The sequence below is a fragment of the Phlebotomus papatasi genome, chromosome 3, assembly GCF_024763615.1.
Source record: "Phlebotomus papatasi isolate M1 chromosome 3, Ppap_2.1, whole genome shotgun sequence".
Lineage (NCBI taxonomy): Eukaryota > Metazoa > Arthropoda > Insecta > Diptera > Psychodidae > Phlebotomus > Phlebotomus papatasi.
Genome location: NC_077224.1, coordinates 87,747,626 through 87,769,980, shown reverse-complemented (window position 1 = coordinate 87,769,980; position 22,355 = coordinate 87,747,626). Strand labels below are relative to the sequence as shown.

Below are 22,355 nucleotides of genomic sequence, written 5' to 3'. Positions count from 1 at the left end.
TTACTTCTTGTATACTAAATCAAATGATATGTAAATAAATATCCTATTCTACTATGACACATGACTATAAATAGCAGGATAGAGCAATAATCCCAACATTGTTCTGTGTTTTGAAATCAATAAGATAGACTCCCGATATAAACGGTTCGAATGAAAATGGAAAGTCTAGTGTAGGTTTTGTACAGAATAACCAAAATATAGAAGAATCTACTAATCTAGAGTAATTTGCAATAGCTTTTACTGCGAAAATTTTCGATGTAGTATCAGCATTTTATTTCACTCTGAAAACTAAGGACATCTTCGTTGGATCAAACACCAAGAGAACTTTAAGAGAAATTGTCCTTCGGTCAAAATAGGCCTAAGGCCTAAGACCTGAGCAATGAATTCAAAGGGGAGGGGGAAACAAAAAAAAGCAATTGTAGGGGGAGCATCAAATTACTGATACAGAAAGTAACAGATTACTTTTAAGAAACTGTTAGAATAAAAGAGAAATATTGCTCTCGTTCAATAATAACGTTCCCGATTTGAGAGCTCTCTCCTGTTAAGGTTTCTTCTGTTCCGATTCGAAGGTATATCATAACCTTGCAGTTAGCTAAAATAGGCAGCGTTTTCAAAAAAAAAAATGCTGGAAACGGTGTCTTTTTTAGCTAACTTTTGCTCGCTGGGAACTTACGTAAAAACCTGTTGGATGTTCGAACGTATAAACCGACGAGTTATGCCCTAGACACACTTACGACTTAAGCCGAGACACGACTTAGTGGAAAATGATGGAACTGTAGTTTAACCTCTATTTGTAATATAATTACGCTAAGCCGTCTCAAGGTATGTCAAGGCCCTTACATAAAAGTGAGCAAGTTCATGAAAAGAACATATATTTTAATGAAATTGCAATTCAAACGTTGTGGCTTTGTCTCTTCGAAATCTTCGAAAGGTTATTACTGATCGGAGCCATTTTGTTCTAGGCTCTAGTACACACAGATATCCGAGGAACCAGATTGCGAGCAGGTTATTGAAACACGGACTTATGATAGGAGTACACAAGGAGACAAAGTATGACAAATTAAAGATTAAGTAAGGGCCTTGATAGACCTGAGGATTTGCCGAGAGACGGCTTAGCGTAATTATATTAGAAATAATGGTTAAAGTGCATTTCCATCATTTTTCACTAAGCCGACTCTCGGCTTAAGTAGTAAGTGTGTTTAGGGCATAACTATCGTACAATAGAAGTTGTCATTAACTTATTTTTTGTCTGACCAACAGTTTATAGGTCATTCGCCAGTAATTAACTTATTAATGTTTTTTATCCTTTTGTTCATTTGTTACCCTGAGTCCTGGAACGACTGTTTTATCCACTGTGCAAGATTCAGGACACAGAGCTTGATGCTCCCCTTTCCAATACTTTTCTAAAAGTGTTACCGGTGTTACCTTATCCATACGACCGTTCTGTTTTCGATACCGTTCTAATGAGAAGAATTGACTTGCGAATTTCAAATTATGACCGTTGTAATTTTTATAGAAAAAAAATTCTTCATAACCGGAAAAATAACCTTACATTATTCTTAAAGTCCAAAAATTTCAGTTAAAATCCTTATCTTTCATCTATGTTTTTCTTAAAGACAACTGATCAACTCTGGAGAGTATTTACCCGGAAGAATGCAGCTGTGGATCCACCACCAAGAGCACCGTATTTAATTTTAGTCTGCTTGGCCAGGTCCTCAGCATTCTCAATAGGTGAATCCATACGCTCGACAGTGAGAAAGGCCGCCAGGTTGGCAGTGTAGGAGGATATCATGATCTGTAAGTAGAGATAAATCAATTATCCCATTCCAAATGCCCAAACCCTCTAGCCAAAAAAATAACTTATTGGCTCTGACTCACTGGAAAATATCTTTTCATCTTCGACAGTCTATTTTCACGCTATTTACAATCCCAAATTTCTTTCTTATTGTCCCGGAAAACTCGTAAAAATTTTTCCCTTCACACTTTTTTTGTCTGTTTGAATAGAATTTGTTGCTTTACGATTTCTCTGTAAGCCTTTTAAGAGCTTTTGATACGTGGTGCTTGTTGAGCAGAAAGTGATTCAGGTTTATGCTAAAAAGTTTATTAAAATACACGGTGGATTTTGTGAAATATTTCCAGGGGAAATTGCATTAAAAAAGTTTCTGTAAATATGTTTTTAAACACCATGGGGATGGCAAATAGATAAAATTAAATAAAATTTTGTTTATGCTTTTCATGAATTATTTATGCAACAATTTTGTTGGTCATTTTATGAATTTGTTGATATTTTTCGGCTTATACAAACTTTTATGTGGTTTTTCATTTTAAAATTCATATTTATTTTTGTGGCCAAATTTGTTAAATATTTAGCAATTAAAATTTTCAACCAACACAGTATTAAAAAAATTTTGAGAGTTTTTTGAACTGATGTAATTTTTTTTTATCTGAGATATTGAGAATGAAAAATTGACAACAATTGCCAGCGCCACTCACGGAAGAAAACAGAGACCTCTAGCGGAGGAAATGGTTGTCAATGTAGGGGAGTTATTGGACTTCTGTCTTAAAATCTCTATACTTTAGAAGTAATTGTCAAAATTCTGTCAGTACAGCTATTTTTGACAGCTTTCAATGTGAAAGAGACCCAAATTTTGAATGAAAATATCTTTCATAGAAATGAAGACATTCATCTCTGTTGAGATTCAGCTCAGTTCATGTCAGAAAACCTTTTCATGCGAAATTGAAAAAAGGACTACCGGTAAAACGTTTTCTTCCGCGTGAGGGCTCTGTTTTCTCCCGCGAGTGGCGCTGGCAACTGTTCTCAAAAATTCAAAAATTATCAAATACCGAAAATAGAGGGAAATATTTAAAAACAGTACAAGGAAAAGCCTCTTTAACCAATTATTTATAAATAATTCATCATAATCATTTTAGCTCCTTATCTCTAATTGGATAATGATGAATTATTTATAATTGTTTAAACAGGCTTTTCCTTGTAACGTAATTAATAATTTCTCTCTATTTCTCAATATTTGAGAATTTTTGAGTTAATTGAGAACAGTTGCCAGCGCCACTCGCGGGAGAAAACAATGCCCTCACGCGGAAGTGTTTTTTTTCTGTAAAAAGAATTTGCAGAATAATTTCTTGAGAATTGAATATACGAAAACATTGTATAGCAATGTAGCTTTACAGTTTAAAGTACCCCTACTTCCTCATAAGATTTCCAGAAAGAACATTGCTATAAATCAAATATCCTTTTTAAATTCACTTATAACCCAAAATGCTTTGAAAGAAATTTTTTGAGGGGTTCTTAAAGCTTCAAAACATTCCCCAAATGCTATACAGTTGCCTTATCTCTCTATCAACGTGATACTATCTCTTTTGAATGTACCACCCTAATTAAATATCACGCTTAATTTCTGCTAAAAGGACAAAAATCACACGGTAATTCAATGAGATTAAACTAAGTTCTTTTACGTGTTTTAATTAAAGAGATCTCGTAAAAGAACAAAAACTTTCTCTCCAGAATTTAATTTGAATACTATTTGATATTTTGATGGAGAAATTATCAGCAATTACCCATGGAATTTGCACTTTTGATGGGGAAAGTATTTATAGAAAAGATGATTACAATAAATCAGAGAATGTTATATTTCCTCCCATAAATACCCATTCTCACATTTCCTCAGGAAGTAATTTTCTATAATGCATACACTTGGACGAATTTTCTCGCGTGAAAGCATTTCTTACAATTAAATTTTCAAGTGCGGAGAGTGAGAGTGTTTTGGGTGTTATTGCTCGAATTTAGAGGGAAAGCGATATCAATAATCCATCAATTTTTATTTAAATTTATATCTGTATCAATTATTCAATTCATAACCCTCTATGAAATTTTATTTTAGCAATATTTTGGAATTGTGAAATAGGTAGAGTATTTCTATTATTATTTATTGCTAAATGGGTAGTTTTTCCTGTTTGCCCTACATTTTCAGAAGTGGGATTTCGATTTAATCATTATCCCCATAAAGAAGTATTTGATAAATAAGTTTTGTCGCTGTAAAAAAAGTAAAGTTTTTTCTGCTCAGAAATAACAATTTTTTCAAATTCACGTCGATAAGAAGTCGATAATGTAGAATTAGCTCCAAATACTCTATGTATTTTGGAATATATTTTCGTTGTTGACCAAACGGATAACTAGTTTTGAATATCAAGGTCGGATCACTATTTACGGGTCATTTAAATAAGGATATTCTGATATAAGATCTCCTTTTCTAAATAAAACTGCCTCTCTAAGCTTTACTTCGATTCAGTTGTAATTTCGGTGTTAAATATCTGTAAATGGCTTATGCTCGAAAATCTTTCGAATATCTTCTTTGCCAGGTTTACCAACGATAATTCCAGAGTTCGTTAGGCCTTGGACACACTTGGAACTTCAGCCAAGAGCCGGCTTAACGGTATTTATGTTTAACATAATGATTAGATTACATTTCCATCAGTTTCTTGACTAGGTCATCTCGCGGCTTAAGGGCAGAATCACGTTGACAATAAAATGCTCGCCGTAGTCTCACCGTATTTCGTTAATTTACGCATTTTCATTGCAAGTCTTATACGAGCTTCAGACCTAAGGCTTAGCCATATGGCTTAACTTCTCTAATATCTTATTAGTCAAGATCTTTTGGAAAATGTTGACTTAGGGTTGGATTACTAAGGGCAAATGACCTATTACATTTTGAAAAATCAATAAAATCGGTTGCTTTTTAAGGTTTTGAGACCCTTGGGAACTGGGCTAAGCCTCTAGTCTGAATGGGGTCTTACGCAAATTCTCGATTACCGTATTACCTTATCTCATACTCGGTGGCATTAGGTGAAATTAATATAAGAAAATTGAAGAAATAAAACAAAATACGATAAACGGCGAGCAAAGAAAAACTGTAAGAGAAATTATTCGTACAGTTTTTTTGCTCACCGTTTATCGCATTTTCGTTTTATTTATTCAATTTTCTTTTATTATTTTCACTTTGGGCCACCGAGTATGAGATAAGGTAATACGGTAATCGAGAATTTGCGTAAGAATTGTAATGAAAATGCGTAAATTAACGAAATACGGTGAGGCTACGGTGAGCATTTTACTGTCAATGTGATTCTGCCCTAAGTCGAGAAACAGTTTATTAATTTATTCCAATAAATATTTTGATTCTAATTACGTTAAGTTGTCTCTCTGTTTAAGTCGTAAGGTAACTTTTCCGGTGTCCACCAGTGTAAAATATCGCCCTAAGATGAAACACTTTTTCCGTCTTTCCCAGAGCTTTCGGTCCCAATGTCTACACTGAAGATGGTCCATATCGGGACCGAAAGCTCTGGGCAAGACGAACTAATTGTTTTGATCTTAAGGGCGACATTTTTCACTGTCGGACACCGAAAAAGTCCATGTGGAAAACTCCTGATACTATGCAAATTTTCTAGGTGAATAAAGCCATTTGGCACGGTATTCTTCATTCCTTAAAATGTGCAATGTAATGTAATTGACAAATAAACCTTATATTACGTTCTTAACCATTTAAGAACGATAGGGACACCGGTGTCCCCAAAAAAAAATGTTTTTCCCTTCTGTTCCCCATTTTTTGACCCTCTCGTCCTTAAAGAGTTAAGCGGTCTTCAGGCTGGAGGTCTATCCCAGTAACTGAACGCATCAGGATTGTAATTGACAACCAATTTTATTAGTTGTTCTATTTTGTATGATGCCAAATTAGATATATTGAGCCATATGGCTAAGCCTTAGGGCAGAAGTCCACATTACGTTATTCTTGACGGCAATACTAAACCTCGTTATTATACGGATTTTGTATAAAGAATTTGTACTTTATTTTTCCTTATTCCTAAATTTTCATAAATAGATATTGAATTATTTTATTGATAATCAATTTAAATGTTTTTAGGAAAATTACTTACAACCACCTCGCGAATATTTTGTAGCAAAACAGAAAGTTTACTTGACTTTTTATATTAGCTAAGACTCACATAGGGAGATTAGAACACATGGATTTAGTCTTAGAAGTGAGTTTTCGAAGTGAACATCACTGTATTATACAGCGGTGGGGTCTTGGATATTATTCCACTAGCGTTTCGGTTCTGTGATAAGGTATCATAGACATTTTATATTGCCACTAAGTGTGTCTTCGCTAAAAAAGAAAGTAAAGTAGTATTTCTATTGTATTCCGAAACATTGTGAAAGTATAAAAGGATTTTTTTTAACCAAAAACGTTACTGAAATTCGATTTATCGTATTCATCGGTTCTAGTTGAATCTGCGCGCCATAAGAACATTTCATCTCCCTTAGAGCTTTTTTAGTATTTGCCGAAAGGTAGGCAAGACTGAGTTTGAGTACATGTACTTAACAGTACAATCAGTCCCGGCATTAAGTCTTTCGGGATTATGCACCTGACGGAATTATGCACATACAATTATGCAAATTTGCCTACCATTGGGAGTCAATTTATAAAATCATTTTTGAAAGATAGGATTTAAAGGCACACGACATTAGCATTTAAAGGCTGCTGCAGGGTGATATTTGTAAATTTTTGCCACCCACAAAAATTGTGTCATCTGAACCAAAATGTATTAACAGAAATATTAAGCCTGATTAACCTTCTATGTGTCACAATGGAAGATTTATTTGTAAAATGATTTTTACTATGAAAAATCACATGATTTGTGGAACATCAAAATTACAGTTTAGAGCTCATTTTCATTTTTTTTTATCTAGCATCTAGGAAATAGGAGCTAGGCTCTCCATTTTTTGATGATTTGTGAGGATGATGGATAGCTACCTAATAGTTAATAGAATATAATTTATGCTTTTGAGAACAACGAAAAAATCGCAACATTTGAAGGCTGCTGCATTTAAAGGCAGACGACTTTCCCCTAAATGCTTTTTTTTAACAATTGAATCTTTTTATTCTGACTACTTTTACCCCGCGCGAAATTTGTTCTATGGCCGATTTATTAAAAAGAAATCTCCTGCAAGTATGCAAATTTTCTCGAAACATAATGGCATTTCGCGCGTTTTTTTCGGTCCCGAAAATGTGCATAATGCCGGGATCTAGTGTAAACTTTTTTATTCGAAATATGGATTTCATACCAAAATACGCTCGTATGAATGGTTGTAATGGGTTTATTTCTCAACCAATTTTCTCAAGCTTGGATTTATTTGAAAGGTCTTGGAATTCTTAACAAGATTACACTAGTTTTAGCAGGTAATGCATTGGGAAAGAGGTAATACTTGAATTTATTATATCTTACTACAAGTTTGGCACTCTTTCTCTACCATTTATCAATACATCAAATAAATTTAACATTAAATAAATTAAATAAATTTAAATTGACCCTAGCTTAAAAATTTTCTGTTTTCTCCAAATTTTTCTTTGAAATTCTAGACGTATAATTCAAAGTCTTATGGCGCTGGTACACCTTTTCAATTTAATGAAATTCAATCGATTGAAATTTTACCTCTCACTCTTTCAAACTGAAATCAGATATAGTTGTCTCTTTCTGCCAAATGAAATTTAAAATTGAAATTGAAATTTCAATTTCCATTTGAAAGAAAAGAGGCAGCTATATCTGATTTCAGTTTGAAAGAGTGAGAGGTAAAATTTCAATCGATTGAATTTCATTAAATTGAAAAGGTGTGCCAGCGCCAAAAATCGTTTTCGTATTATAACACGGTTTAAATCGGCATTGAACTGGTACAAACCCGCAAGGTCGAGTATTTTGCGAACTTTCCTCACCCATTGTTTTGTATTGGGCATAATGAATTTTCTCCGAGGAAAATCTCATGACGTGAAAGCGTCTAAAATTTCCCATTTAAAAAGTATATTCTAATAATAATGTTATTAATGGATGGTGAACAAAAATTAATTTAACTTACCAGCGTGAAAAACCACCACATCCCAGCTACCATTCTTGTGGAAACGGCCCTGGAAGTTTTTTCATTGAATTTGCACAAAGTAGAAAAATCAATTAGTATTTTCTTTGAAATGGAATTTATTGGGAAAATGGAAATATTTTTTTTTTGTTATTATTTTATTTCTAATTCAATATTTACAAAACAGAAAAATAAGGAAAAGAGATATACAATGGTATTCAAGAAACGTGCTTCGTTTTTGCATTGTGGGATATTTTAATCCCGAAGATTTATAGAATGAGAGAAAGTAGGAACATTACTTAGGATTAAATGAATGAGAAAAGCTTTGTATCAAATTAATATAATTGATAAACTATGAGATATGGTTCTAAGAGAGAGGATGAGTATTTATAGGAAGAGAAGACCTATCGTTATACATTTTCCCATAATATATTATTTACAAATGTTTGGGAAGATTATGTGGAGGGACTCTATTGGGATGATGTAGTTCTACATAGAAATTCTCACAAGTCTAGCCACTATAAATTTTCCATCTTTTGGAAATCTCTGTACACATGAGGTTTGCAAAGTTTTCCCAGTGCAACCAAAGTAAAAGGGAGAAAGTGTCTCTTGGAAGGAAAAGTATTTAGGATGTTCTGTCCTCACTTTTATACCACACACAACTTATGATGATATAGAGACTTTTGGCATGAATTCACATGAGAAAGAGAAGAGATATATAGGATATATTTTTTGTGGTGAAAAACATTTTAAACTTGATGAAAAAGTTACTTACTTGGGACTTATATCACATCCCTGTTGCATTAGGGAACCAAAGGTAAACCAGAGGGAATTGTGGAGGGAAAATTGATTATCCAATGTGCTGGAATCACGATTGCATGGATGAGGATTTTGCCATTCTTGAGGTGAAAACCTGTGTGGAAATTGATCTGTCTGTTACTTTTTCAATCAGCATTTTTCTCCTAGATTCCTTTAGAGTAATGATTTTCTTTTATTATTATTTTTTGCATAGGGGAAAGTGCCCATATTTTGTACGATCCCAAGCTTCGTAGTGAGTAAATTTTTCCTACGTTTCTCAATAAATGTATCTTATCGCACCCGTATTTAAAAACTAGGGGAAGGTGCCCATTTTTAAAAATATATTGCGGAGTGACATTTATTCAGTAACAACCCCCTGGCAAGTTGCCTGAACTTTGAAGCCACTTTCTCATACTTTGATTTAAATTCATATGGGATTTTTTTTGCATTCGTTACCGTTATGCTAAATATTTAAAAAGTGAGAAGTTTTTCCGTATTATAAGATACCTTTCCGTATGGAGGGATAAATATACTAAATTTTTGTTTAAATAAATATTTTCCTCGGAGCACTGTGAGCTGAGTCCGAGATCAATTTAGGAATTGGCTTCAAATAGCTCCATATAAAAAAGCCAACTTGCCAGGCCCAGGGAAAATTTTGTCTTTATGAAGCTTGGACCGTCCAAAACATGGGCACTTTCCCCTACAAAACTAGTATTTGACTTATTCAATATTTCAGGATTGACGACTAATTAATCCTGATGATTTTTAGTATTTTCAAAGGTTTAGTTTAGGTTTAGGTTTAGAAATAATTATAGGGGAAAGTGCTCTCCCTTCGAATGTTCATGCCTTCGAATAATGTGAATTTTATTTGTTTTTCATAAGAGATTTACCGTGGTATCACACTAGAGAGTTTCACATTAAAATGTTAATATAATTCACATTAATTGTTGCTAATATGTGTCCTAATGTGCAACGATCCACGTTCCATCGTGATATTGAGCAATTCTAGCAATGTGTCCTGACTAAATCAGCGATCTCGAGAGGTTCATGGTGTTTTAATGAGCAACTTTTCACTTTAACTTCAATGTGAAATTTTCTAGTGTGATTACTCCCTTACACTAAATTATCACCGAATTATCAACAATTGATGATAACTCAACTAATATTTAATGGAAATGTGTAAGTCTCTTAGGAAAACTAAAAGAAATTTCACATTATTCGAAGGCATGAACATTCGAAGAGTGCGTACTTTCCCCTACAGGGTGTGTGCCTTAAATTGACTTTAAGATCTCTTGACGGCCATTCCTTTGCTCGATAGATGTCGCTACTCGGCTTTCTTACGAGCTAGGTACATCAGTTGACAGTTTATAAGCAGGAAAGAATTGCAATGGTCAAATCAAGTGAAGAGCACAATAACCGAGTGGCCATTACTGAAGCCTTTCGCGCCGGTCGGACTGAATTAGAAATAATTAAATTCTTGTCCAACAAATTTTTAATTTTAAACAAATTTTTAAATCTTGAGTTGACTCCTTAATTAGGGTAAGGGCTCATAATTTTAGACAGTTTTTAAATTTGGACACAATGAGGGTAAAATTGGATACTAAAAATAAATTAATTAAAATTGTGGATTTTTATTCCAATATTCGATGAATAATGATGAACGAGATGTAGTGAAGAAAGTCTTGAAAGCCTTCCGGAACTTGGATTACCGAAGTCAACCCACTTTAACGAATAATCTGGAATGTTTCCGGGCTTCTTGTGATATTCCACGATTCCCTCTTATAAACAGGAAGAGGACTTGGTAACATTGGTTCTTGAAATGGAGATCAATGGACATCCTATTGAGGCGGATTAGCTGTCCAAATTTACAGCCAAGGTGTCCAAAATTTGAGTCAAATACACCTCTAAATATCAATTCAAATATTGAAAATATTTCCCGTTGTCAAAGCAGCTGACAGCACGCCTTCCAACAGCATTTTCTGTCATACAGGGTTTTTATTATATATTTACGATGTATGTAGTACTACGTATTTACTCTGTAAGAGATAATACTTCACACGGACACACTCACACAAAAACACACTTCGGGTCTCATTTGGTGCTAATAGTACTGAGTAAAAAGTATGGGCGTACATGATGATACTGAGTATTCGTACAACGTATATACACAATTTATACGTAGTTTGGTTCCTCCGGGTTATTTGATTAATAAAAATTTCATTCATTTTGTACTTAAACGTGATAAATGGTACTTCAACAGTTGCAAATATAATATATTTGATGTATGCATTTATTGACACGTATATAGGGGAAGTGCTTATAATTTTGGACAGTCTGCTTATAAGCATCGAAGTTCCAAGTTTGAAGTGCGATATTTTCTATACTAATTGACATTTCTTGTTACTCTCTTTTCAGAAGGGTTGTTTAGAAACTTAGCAAGCTATTTATCGACTTATTTTTATTAAAATTAGTTTTAATACGTTTAAAAATGAATTGATATGTAGAGGTGACTTTGGCTCTTATTTTGGACAACTTGTTTATTAATTTGTCCAACTTGGCTGTAAATTTGGACAGCTAATCCGCCTCAATAGGATGCCCATTGTTCTTGATTTGATGAACCAATCTTACCAAGTCCTCTTCCTGTTCATGTAAGGGAAACGTAGAATGTCACAGAAGCCCGGAAACTTTCCATATCATTCATTAAAGTGAGTTGACTTCGATACTCCAAGTACGTGCGGATTCGCGTATTCCCTGGCCTTTCCGGGAACCTTTCAAGGCAGTTCTCGCTACATCTCTTTCGTAGAGATGATGCTCCTTCATTTCTCCAGGCATTTGTCCAACCTAGTCATCACAAAAGCTAAAACTTCACGAAATTTCGTGAGAAAAACACCTGTCCAAAATAAGAATCATCACCTCACTGGTGAATGTCTTAAAAAATTTCCCATTTTTCACACGAAAAATATAATTCACAAGGCAAATCTCACTTCAGATCAAATGTACAAATCACCACTAACGTGAATCAACACAATATTCAATGAGTATTCAATAATATCACTCAAAAACAGCGAACAAACTTTGTTAGTACTTCACCAAAACTAAATAAGACTGAAGTAAGCCACGAAGTTCTGTCATATTTTTCGTAAGCAATTGCTCACACTGAATTTTCAACAAAGCAATTTCAACTCAAATCATATTCAAAATTTAACGTATTTAGTGTCAAAATCTTCCAAAAAGAACAAATATTTAGATAGAATTCATTTTTCATCAAATATTGGAATAAAAATCCATCATTTTAATCAATTTATTTTTAGTGTCCAATTTTACCCTCAAAGTGTCCAAATTTAGAAACTGTCCAAAATTATGAGCACTTACCCTAGTGGTCTTGAGAAGGTTAATTTGATATCACAATTTTTTTTAATATCATTGTAGAAATCTTAGCTTGGTGAAATATTGTATGTAAAATTTAACAATAAACAATCTGAGACCTAGAAAATCCCTAAATGGTAATTCCTTTAATCCCTGAACTTTCCCAAAACCTATTTTTCAGAACGCATAAACTCTTTAAACGTTTAGAAAATTTTAAAATCCAATATTTTCTTTTCATTGTTGTGACTTAGTATCTTTACTTAAACGAAATAATGCAAATAAATAACTTTTTTGTAAGATATTTGTAAAAAAAAATCGTACCCTCCGGTCTCGAGCTGGCGGGTGAAATTGTCTGGGTACACCCAGAAATTCCAGCTGGTACAAGACCCAAAACCTTGTACACCCTCCATTTTTAGCGAGAAGACGCACCTTTTCACAGAATGGCGAAATTCGCCTCACAGAAAACATGCAAGAACCAGTCAAAATTTTGACTGCTTAATTTCGTGAATTGCCCCTCTGAAATACGATAAACTCGATGATGTCAGTGATAAGCAGAATCCCAGAATGGAATAATTGAGAATCACGGAATACCGAATGAGAATCACACACTTGGAATCATTCCCAAGGAGTATTTATCACCATAAATGAGTAGAGATGTTTAATATCTATATGAAAATAATGGCGAAGACTTTACAAATTTCTTCTATATAACCGCATAAAACAGGCCCATATTCGGGTGAATGGGGAATTTTTATAGCCGAAATATAACAATTTTTTATTTTAGTCGTGTACGGTAAAATGTATTGTTTATGACTAAATAAAATATAATCACTCTGTCATACCAATATTATAACTATCGACTGAAGAACTGTCATTTCTTGTCCATTTTTCTTTAAGACTTGCTCAAATATTTTCCTGAAATGAATAAATATTTATCATCAACGATTCAGTCACATTTTTTGTGCCTCGTGCACTTTCATCGCATATGAAAGTTTAATGCAATAATTGTTTTCCGTTAGAGGCTAAAATATTAGTGAACAAAATTTCATTCCCGACTTGAAATTCTTAAGGGAAAGCTGAGAAATTAAATAAAACAAAATTGAATAAATTTATTGCTTTTTACATTACATCATTTAAAAAACTTATGGTTCCCCAATTTTTACTGCGTGTATTGATAGAATACAGTCTTTTAAACAATAATTTGGTCAAATATAATTGCACTGCAATGTTTTGTGTATAATTTTTCCATTAATTTGAGTTGGCGTCGCCAATTTTCTGTATTTTTCCACGCCATAATCTTCTTTTTGTTCTGATAAAATAAAATCAAGGTATTGTAACCCAAATAAGTAAGAAAAGCAGAAAATAAAACACATTTATATATTTTAGTGATTATATTTATAAGATGTCGTATATCATATTTACATTTTGTAGACATCTTACGACAATAATATCACTATACAGCAAAAATGTCAAAACACTGAAAGATTATCCTTTTGATAAACTTTTTCTGCATTCTGGGCACTCATTCTGCAGTTTGATTTCATAACAAATGATCTGGAAGCTGTCCTAATGCTTGTACTTGCGGTACACTGCAATTAAAGGAAGAAAATATTAGCTCTCACAAACGAAGTGTTAATTCACTACTTTTTCATCAATGGCACTTACTTTGTAAAATTTAATGCCTTTTATCTGTATACTCGATTTTTCTGCACACGCTGGTGCATTTTAGCACTCTAATTAATGTGAGAAATCACTTTTTTCACAAATTTTCACTCGCAGATGAATTTCTGCTTCAAAGTAGAATTTGACAATTTCGCAGCGTCATACAAAAAGAAGACAAGTTGTATGTAACTTGTGTCTTTTATGGAACAAATGTAACTAAAATATATCAGAACATTATGTTCATACAATTTCACGACATTATCTGAACATAATGGCATGAATATGTAAGATAAATATACTTTAGAAATTTTTGACAGAGTTTTATACATTTTCACTCAAAAATAGATTATATTATGACTTGTTTATGGATCTAAAAATGTTTAGTCGTAATTTTAAGGGAAAATAACAATATTTTAATTGGAATTTATCAAAAAAAAAAATGTATTATATGTAGAAAATAACTGATATTTTCTATATAATTTTTAGTCAAGTTATTATACTGGCATTCAACGCACATAATTTTCGCTCGATTACGTTGAAAATATGTTGGTTACATTTGAGACATACATTATTTGGATATCAAATGCCCCTTGGGTTAGAATCACTTTGGAATCCCAATGGAATAAACGGAATATGGACACCAATTTTCGATCTTGAGTAACCCTTTGTTTATTTCAAAATATCAAAATCTTCAATGTGCCACTTAAATCTCCAGCGTGCGATATACGATACTCATGCAGACTTCAATACGCCTTATATACTAATCATCCCTCATAAGTGGTGTGACCGTGGTCATTGAAAGTCGGTTAACTTTTCCTTTAAGCATTTGCAACATTTGCAATTTATTTGTATTTATTTATCAGGAATTAGTTGAACAGATTTTATAGAAACAATTTTGTGCGACTTCAGATTCACAGGTCTTTTATTCTCTGTTCTTTGAAATTTTTATTGAGTGTATTGAATTTCACAATTGATACGTTGCCCATTTTTTATGCACAGAATGGCGAACCCTGACAGCGCTAGCAGCAGTTTGATGTTGGATAGGATGTCAGAACTCTACTGCAATAATTTAATGTCAGATGTGATATTCTTAGTCGGAGATGAAAGGACAAGAGTTCCTGGTCATAAGTTCGTCCTGTCTCTACGTAGTTCTGTGTTTGATAACGTGTTCAAAAATTTGAAGTTAGACAAAAAGGAGTTGCTGATAGAAGATGTGACGTACAGTGCTTTCCTATGTTTCCTAAAATACTGCTACAGTGGAAAAGTTTCAATGAATAATGATATAGCTTTTGATGTCCTCAAATTAGCAAGTCGATTCCATGTACAAGGATTGATTAAGATTTGCGAAGATTATCTATTCAATATGTTGGATAGGAATTCATGTCTGACACTTTACAGCAAATGCTCATTTTTGAACCACGGCTCTCTATTTAAAAAGAAAATTTTGAATTTTATAGAATTTAATTTTAGGTTTCTTGTAAAAACTGAAGCTACATTGGAAATTTTCTTGAGCCTTTCGCAAAAGCAGTTGAATGAAATAGCCAAATTGGATGGCTTGAACTGTGAGGAATTTGAACTTTTTAGTGCAATTATGACATGGGCACAGCACAATTGCCTCAAATTACAGATCCCATGCACTCCTAAAAATCTTCGAGAGATTTTGGGAGATGTTCTCTACAAAATTCGTTTCCCAATCTTCAGTAAAGAGGAAATCTTTGAAGTATTTGCTGAATATCGACACATTTTGACACACAATGAGATTCGTGACATTATCCAAACCTACAAAGGTAACTCAACTACGCATTATCAATTTTCAAATATTTCCAGGAAAAGATATTACAGCCTATGCCAAAGTGATATCATGACAATCTGCGGATCAGAAAGAAGTCTCGTGCCATGTTTTAAGAACCAAGTTCAAGTTGGGTTTGATTTCACAAAGAAAATGTTTATTGAACTTACAAATAGTAAAATAAATATAACTAAAGTGCAAAATACGTTCTTAAATGGGATCGGTATTGTGGTTGAGAAAAACCAAGACCTTAACATCACACTCTGTACACTATCATCGAAATATCATAAAAATATATTAAAAATACATAAATCATACTCTCACAAGTTGAATTGCAATTATGATCTACACATTGCTAAATTTAGTCGAATCGAACTCTATAATGGATCATATACTTTGCACTGTGAAGTTGATAGGGCTGTACCATTTGTTAAATTGGACGATTCTAGATCTTTCAACTTGAATAATTTTAACATTTTCACTGTATCGAAAGCACACGAAGGTGCTATACCTTATCTAATTTTGTATTAAGAAAATAGAAGAAAGTAATCAATAGATCATATGAATATTATAAAATGAGTCGCTGGAGCTATAACAAATATAAATCATATTTTGTATTTTATGTTTGAGCCTGTAGTTTTTTTTCTGTTTATCTAAAATCCGAATGCGACAGAGAGGTACATATTCAGCATTTTTCTTAAGTCCAACAATCTGTGTAAAAACAAATGTTCGAGTTTGTGTGTGTTATCACAAAAGTTAACCCTTCAAGACGACAAGGAATCAGTTGAAGTACTACCAAAGGGTTGTTCAAGATCGAAAATTTGTATCCATACTCCGTTTATTCCATGTGATTCCACAATGAGATTCTAATGGTTCCAAGAGTGAGATGATTCTGCTAATAATTCAATTCGGTATTCCGTGATTCTCAATTATTCCATTCTGTGATTCTGTTTCTCCGCCCCCAAATAGCAATTTGGAGTAAGATTACCGTTGGATGTATGTATTCTGGATTCCAAAAACGGGTCCTATGACGGTCGTCAGAGAGTCGAATGACGGAAAGTGGGGAATAATATGACGGTAATTACGGAAGTCATTTGGCGTCATAATAACTCTGAGATTACCCGCCTACGACTAAAATATGGCGCCGACTTCCAGTGTAATAATAAAAATTCTTCTCCTCACTGGATATATCTGAGGGGAAATTTCACTTGTCAAATGGCAAATAGAACTAATCAGAGCTGTGAATTCGCAAAGTAATTGACATTTTCGCGTGTTTTCTCAACAATATAATAGTGTATATTGGGAGGAAAAGCTCCTTCAGTAGAGATGTGTGTTGTGATTCGAAAAAGTACAGTGCCGACAGAAGTAAAGTGAAAATTAGGCAATTTTTTGCATGATAAACACACAAACATTTTTTTTTTGCAAAATGAAATTTTGTGATTTAGGAGTTTGCTCCAGTCTTTGGAGTGTCCTGTGATTAAAATTTTGTGTCGAAAAGACCTATTTAGTGAAAATTTTAAAAGATTTTTTTGTATTGTTGCCATCCAATGGGAAAATTTTCGACATGTCGGATGGCTCATTCAGCAATAGGCGAACGGCAAAAATCTTCGCAAATGTGTGTAGGTAATTATGGAAAAATTAGAGAAATTTACATAGAACGTAGTAGAAAACGATGGAAAATGTGAAGAATTGTTGAGAAAATATTGTCTACAGTCGTAATGCAATACAAAGTTGTGAAGTACACTTAACGTTTTCATTCAAAGTGTGTACGTCGATTTCGTACCTATGCGCTAGAGAAGGACGCCAAATGCATTGTTTTTGGCGCGTCATATTTTGTACGGAAAAATACCGTCATTTGGAGTCGCTTTTGTTACTGCATGGTAGAGTAAATTTTAGAACCGTAAAATAACAATAATATTACTAATTCAATCTTGAGTAATGCTGTGACCAAAATTCGACGCGAATACGACTAATTTTTAAGATTCCAATTAGGAGTAATTTTTTTTGATCAATTTATTAACCAGTCATTTTTGAGTCAGAGTAATTTTTTGCGAATTGGGCCATATCTTCGAATTTATCGAATTAAAGATACCGCTAAATACGATCAATTTCGTCTTTAGCTGAGATTCTTTACAATCTCAGCTTTTGTAGTCACGGATGAAATCCGACCTCGTTCAAACTTTGTCTAAACACGTTTTGACACTCCTAGATCACGAATATGATATCTGCTAAAAATTGATTTTCGTGGACGTCGCGTCTCGTCCCGTTCCGTCCGTCGTATAAGCATTTCAGGAGAGAGAACGGAGTGAGGATATCGACAAGCGATTTTCGGTAAATTCTAAATACGTTAATGGGCCGCTAGAAGTAGGCAATGTCAGATACACCCTTCCGCCATTTTGGAAAACCCCCAAATTATGTTTTCACAATAACTCGATCCATGCGGTATCGATTAATCTCAAATTTTAGTATGTTGTAGCTGGGCCGGAGACCTTTCTTATCTGATCTCAATAAAATTTTGCAAAAACATTGTCTACTAAATAAGCAATATTCCACTAAAATATTGAGATAAAATACTCAGTAGTTTTCCGTAGAGAAATTTCTTCCGGGCAAAATTTATGAATTTTCGAGATTTTTCACTTTATATAAACTGGCCTTGGAGCACCTCTAAACGACGTCCGATATTTTTCATGTCTAAGAAGCATTTAATTGTTTCATCATATAGATTAATTTTCTTTCCGGGCCAAAAAGATAAAAAAAAAAATTTGACACACCCTAATGCTCATGTGTTAGTAAAGTCTTTGTATCAGCGATCTGTACCACATTCAAAGCAACAATGACACAGTAAATAAACATGAGCATATCGCACCTTAAATTTTTTAGTGGCGTTTCGAGAATTTTTTGATTTTATGATTCTCATACAAGTTGATAAGGAATTGTATCCTGTCAATTGCGCTAATCTGGGCACTTCGTTGTGTGGATCGTTATGACTACGCTACCTAGATAAAATCCACTTAACCCATTCCTTACCATGGTATTATACATCATACGCAAATTGAGTGATTTTAGATGATTTATTCCCGGGCAATTTTAATCTAAATTGCTGTCGAGAATGGATTTTTAGTAATTTTAGTTCAATTACTTGAGAAAAATAGTCCGAATAGTTTTCATGCTTCGCGGAAGGTCATGCAAAATTTTTGCTCAAAATGGCGGACTGAAAATGCGACATTCTGTCGAGTTTGTTAAAATTGGCCTCTTTCCTGATTTGAATTCCAATTGCCAATTTGTTTTCTTGGATAGTCCCAGCAAAACTTCGATCTGCAATTCTGCACTTTTGAAATTTTAACGTTTCTTGTCATTCAATCGGATACTTCGTGTGGCTTCGGGATAGTCGTGCGACTTCGTGAGCATCGCGAATTTCTTTCGTGTTTTCTAACCATTTCCTTCCCCTTCGTATTTTCTATTATGGCTGATTTAATAATATTGTATTATAACATTATAATAATATTGTAAAAAAAGAGAGTATTCACGTAAAATTGTTGAACAAAAATTGAATTTTAAATAAATTGAAATACATATTTTTATGTAGTTAAAATAATGTTTAGAAACATTAGAAAGGGTAGAAGAAATGTAGAAATCATCTAAATACTCTAAAGAAATTCTGCCGATAATTTTAAAATTTTCTATAGAAATTCTGCAAAAAATTCTGCAGAATTTTCATACAACGATCGGATCCACCTTAGAACAAAATTCTGCAGAAATTCTGCTGATTTTTCGGCATTTAGTAATTCAATTCTGACGAATTTCTGCAGAATTCTGCAGAATTTGCCGGGTGGGTACTTGATGGAAACTCGACAGAGAGTGCTTGACATGAAAATTTAATGTCCTCAATTTTCACATTAGACACATATGAATGATTTTTTTTCACGCACGATATCTGAATACGAGAGGAAGAAGTGAAAATTAGAGTTAAACTCTCAATGCTTTTCAACTTATTCTTCTTCCAACAAAGGAGAAATTTCCAATTTCACTTTAACCTTCGGTGATTCGGGTGATTCTCAATGTAAAAATACCATTAGAATGGATCAGAAAAATTTCTTCCAAGTGGAATGGAACGGACAAGAAATTGGGTGGATTTGTAAGATCAAAGAAGTTTAAGGAAGTGCCGAAAGCCTGAAAAATTTTAAGGGAGTTTTCTTCCATCTCAAACCATTCGAAGCACGTTTCTCAAATGGTGTATTAAAAAAAATCTCTCTGGATGGATATTGGATAATTTTTGGGGTGGAATACACAAAAAAAAAAACTGAGGCTGAAGGGAAGAATTGATGGTGGGAAAAAGAATTCTTACTTGGGCAGAATTTCACATCCCTGCTGCATAAGTGATCCAATTGCAAACCACATGCAATTCATCAACGTAAATTGAGTTTCCATCTTCCCTGGGTCACATGAAGATGTCGATGGCCATTCGTAGGGCGTAAATCTTAAATTAAGCGAGGGAAGAGAGGGTTTTGAGGCACATTTTCCACATTGCACATTGCAAATGTCACGAATTTTCAGCACAGGGGGCGGGGGCATGGAAGAAAGATTTAGTGCTCAAGTGGATGGATTTCTTGTGGAGAGCTACCACTTAATGGATTTTCTCTCTGACATTTTACGCAACTTCTGTGCTTGGGAAATTAAGGGATTACAGTCCAACATACCTGGCTAGGATGAATAGAAGAACAGAAACACCAAGATAAGCTGTCGCCATGTAAATCCAGACGTCTAATGAAAGAGGACTCAGGAAGGAGAATAAATTTGGTGGCTGAAAAAAAAACAGAGAGAAGAAAATCTTTGAGGAAAAGTTCTTGCAAGATACTTTTGTGGAAACTTTCGAACTTTTCAATTTTATTTTTGATTTTCTAGTTTATGAAAGGTTCTCACAGCTTAGTGCGAAGTTGGGTGTTTCAAATGGTAATTTATTCATTTGAAAACACTCTCAGGTACAGTCTCTCAAAAGTTTCATTTAATCCTTAGGCAGGCGATCAATAATGTTTTTGCAATGCATTAGAAAACATTATCAATTCATACGATTTTAGGCTTTCGAAAAGACTTTTAGGGATATTAATAGACACTCTAAAACACTTAAATTCAAATAAAAGAAATATTTGGCAATAAGTTGAATTACAGGACTAGACTGACAGCCATATTACGTAAGTATTTACCCAAACAGCAATTTTTTCTTAAAATAGTCTTGTAGAATTCCCTTAGTAAGGCACTATAGAACCAAAAACATATTTATTTACTTATAAAGTTCTTGCCTCTATCACTGAGATTACTATAAGTAAAGTGGCGTACTCACAAGGATTTTAAGAGCTCCTATAGGAATTTCCACAGAAAATTTTCACTTTAAGTTGAAGTTTAGTTGAAGCCTGAGAAGCTTAGGAATTTTTCTTTACTTTTTTTTTCTTTACTTTTTTTATCTTTTTATTTGTACTTAAATTTAAACTTCTGAATTTATTAACTTCTTCTCTTTTTAATAATTTCTTTATCTCATTTTTTTCTTTTTTTTTCTTTTTTTTCATTCACAATTGTAAAAGGGTTGACCCTATTTTTGTGAATAAATAGTCTTTTAAAAGTGCACTAAAAGACTTGTCTAATACTTGGTTCTATAAGGCAGCTATTTTGCTTCTTGGGTAACCCGTTATATCAGTCATTATATATATGTTCAAAATCAAATTGATATATTACCTGAAAAATATTATTAATATTATCTAAATAATATTTTTACTCGAAAACATTTTATATGCCTTTTTATGAGAGATTTAAATTTCAACAATTCCTCTCTATCTATGCAATGTTGTAAAAACGCATTCTTTTCAGTTATGTTTCATTTTATAATAGACATTTGATCACTTTCGATTTATCCTGTACTGAGGTCTAAATAGTTTATTTTGTCATCAAAGAAGCGCCTCTAAAAACATTTATAAGAAACGCAGAAATATTTCTAAAAACGAAACGGAGAAACCTAGAGAATTCGGACACATTTTCAATAATTAGGAAATCATTTACGCAAGTGTTTCCGAGAAATAAAGAAGCGCATTCAGGAAATTCAATTGTTGTCAAGGAACACAGAAACATTTCAAGAAATTCGAAAAGGTTTCCGAACGTTTCAATAACTACGTTCAATAAAAACGTTCTCAATAACTACGAAATTGCAACCAAGAAACACGAAACATCTCCGAAAAATATGCGTTTCCGTGAAATAAAATTGCATTCAAGAACCAGAATTACTTTTATGAAACCTTTCCAAGAAACGTATAATCATAATCGTATCAAAATACGGAAATGTTTCCAAGAAATTCGGAAACGTTTCCAGAAATACGGAAATGCTCCCAATGTTCTAGAATCGTTTCCAAAAAGCATGGAAACTTTTCCATTAAACACAGAAATATTTCCAAGAAATTGAATTGATTTCAAGAAACACGGAAACCTTTCCATGACACTCGCCTCGAAATACGAAAACGACCAGAAACGCAAAATTGCGTTCAAGAAATTCGGAAAGTTTTCCAGAAACGCAAGGATGCTTTCAATAATTACGGATTCGTTTCGAACACCTGACCTACAAGACAAAAACGTTTACAATAACAAGCATGAAAACCTTAAAGGTAACACGCTTATATTGAAAGATGATTGAAATCAAAATATGAAAACGTCAAGGTCCAAAAAATCCACAATCGCAAATGGGCGAATGAAATTCTGGATGAGACGAAATTCTGAAAAGCCAAAATTTGGGAAATTATTAATTTCGCGTTTTGAGGCAGATGATCATTTTTCGTGTTTTGG

At 33.4% G+C, this 22,355-nt stretch overlaps 1 protein-coding gene across 3 annotated transcripts in view; it reads right to left on the bottom strand.

The window, feature by feature from the left end:
• LOC129806229 (glutamate receptor ionotropic, kainate 2) overlaps positions 1-22,355 on the bottom strand; it is a 49,738-nt gene that overhangs the window by 10,785 nt on the left and 16,598 nt on the right. Inside the window, exons 8-12 of one of the 3 annotated variants that reach the window (XM_055854659.1) lie at positions 20,231-20,334; positions 19,879-20,010; positions 8,694-8,831; positions 7,922-7,970; positions 1,646-1,795 (exon numbers count right to left, since the gene is read on the bottom strand). In XM_055854659.1, coding sequence (XP_055710634.1) covers positions 1,646-1,795; positions 7,922-7,970; positions 8,694-8,831; positions 19,879-20,010; positions 20,231-20,334 — 573 coding nt within the window. The remainder of the gene's footprint in view (positions 1-1,645; positions 1,796-7,921; positions 7,971-8,693; positions 8,832-19,878; positions 20,011-20,230; positions 20,335-22,355) is intronic. The other 2 variants (XM_055854660.1, XM_055854661.1) reach the window with 2 other exon arrangements.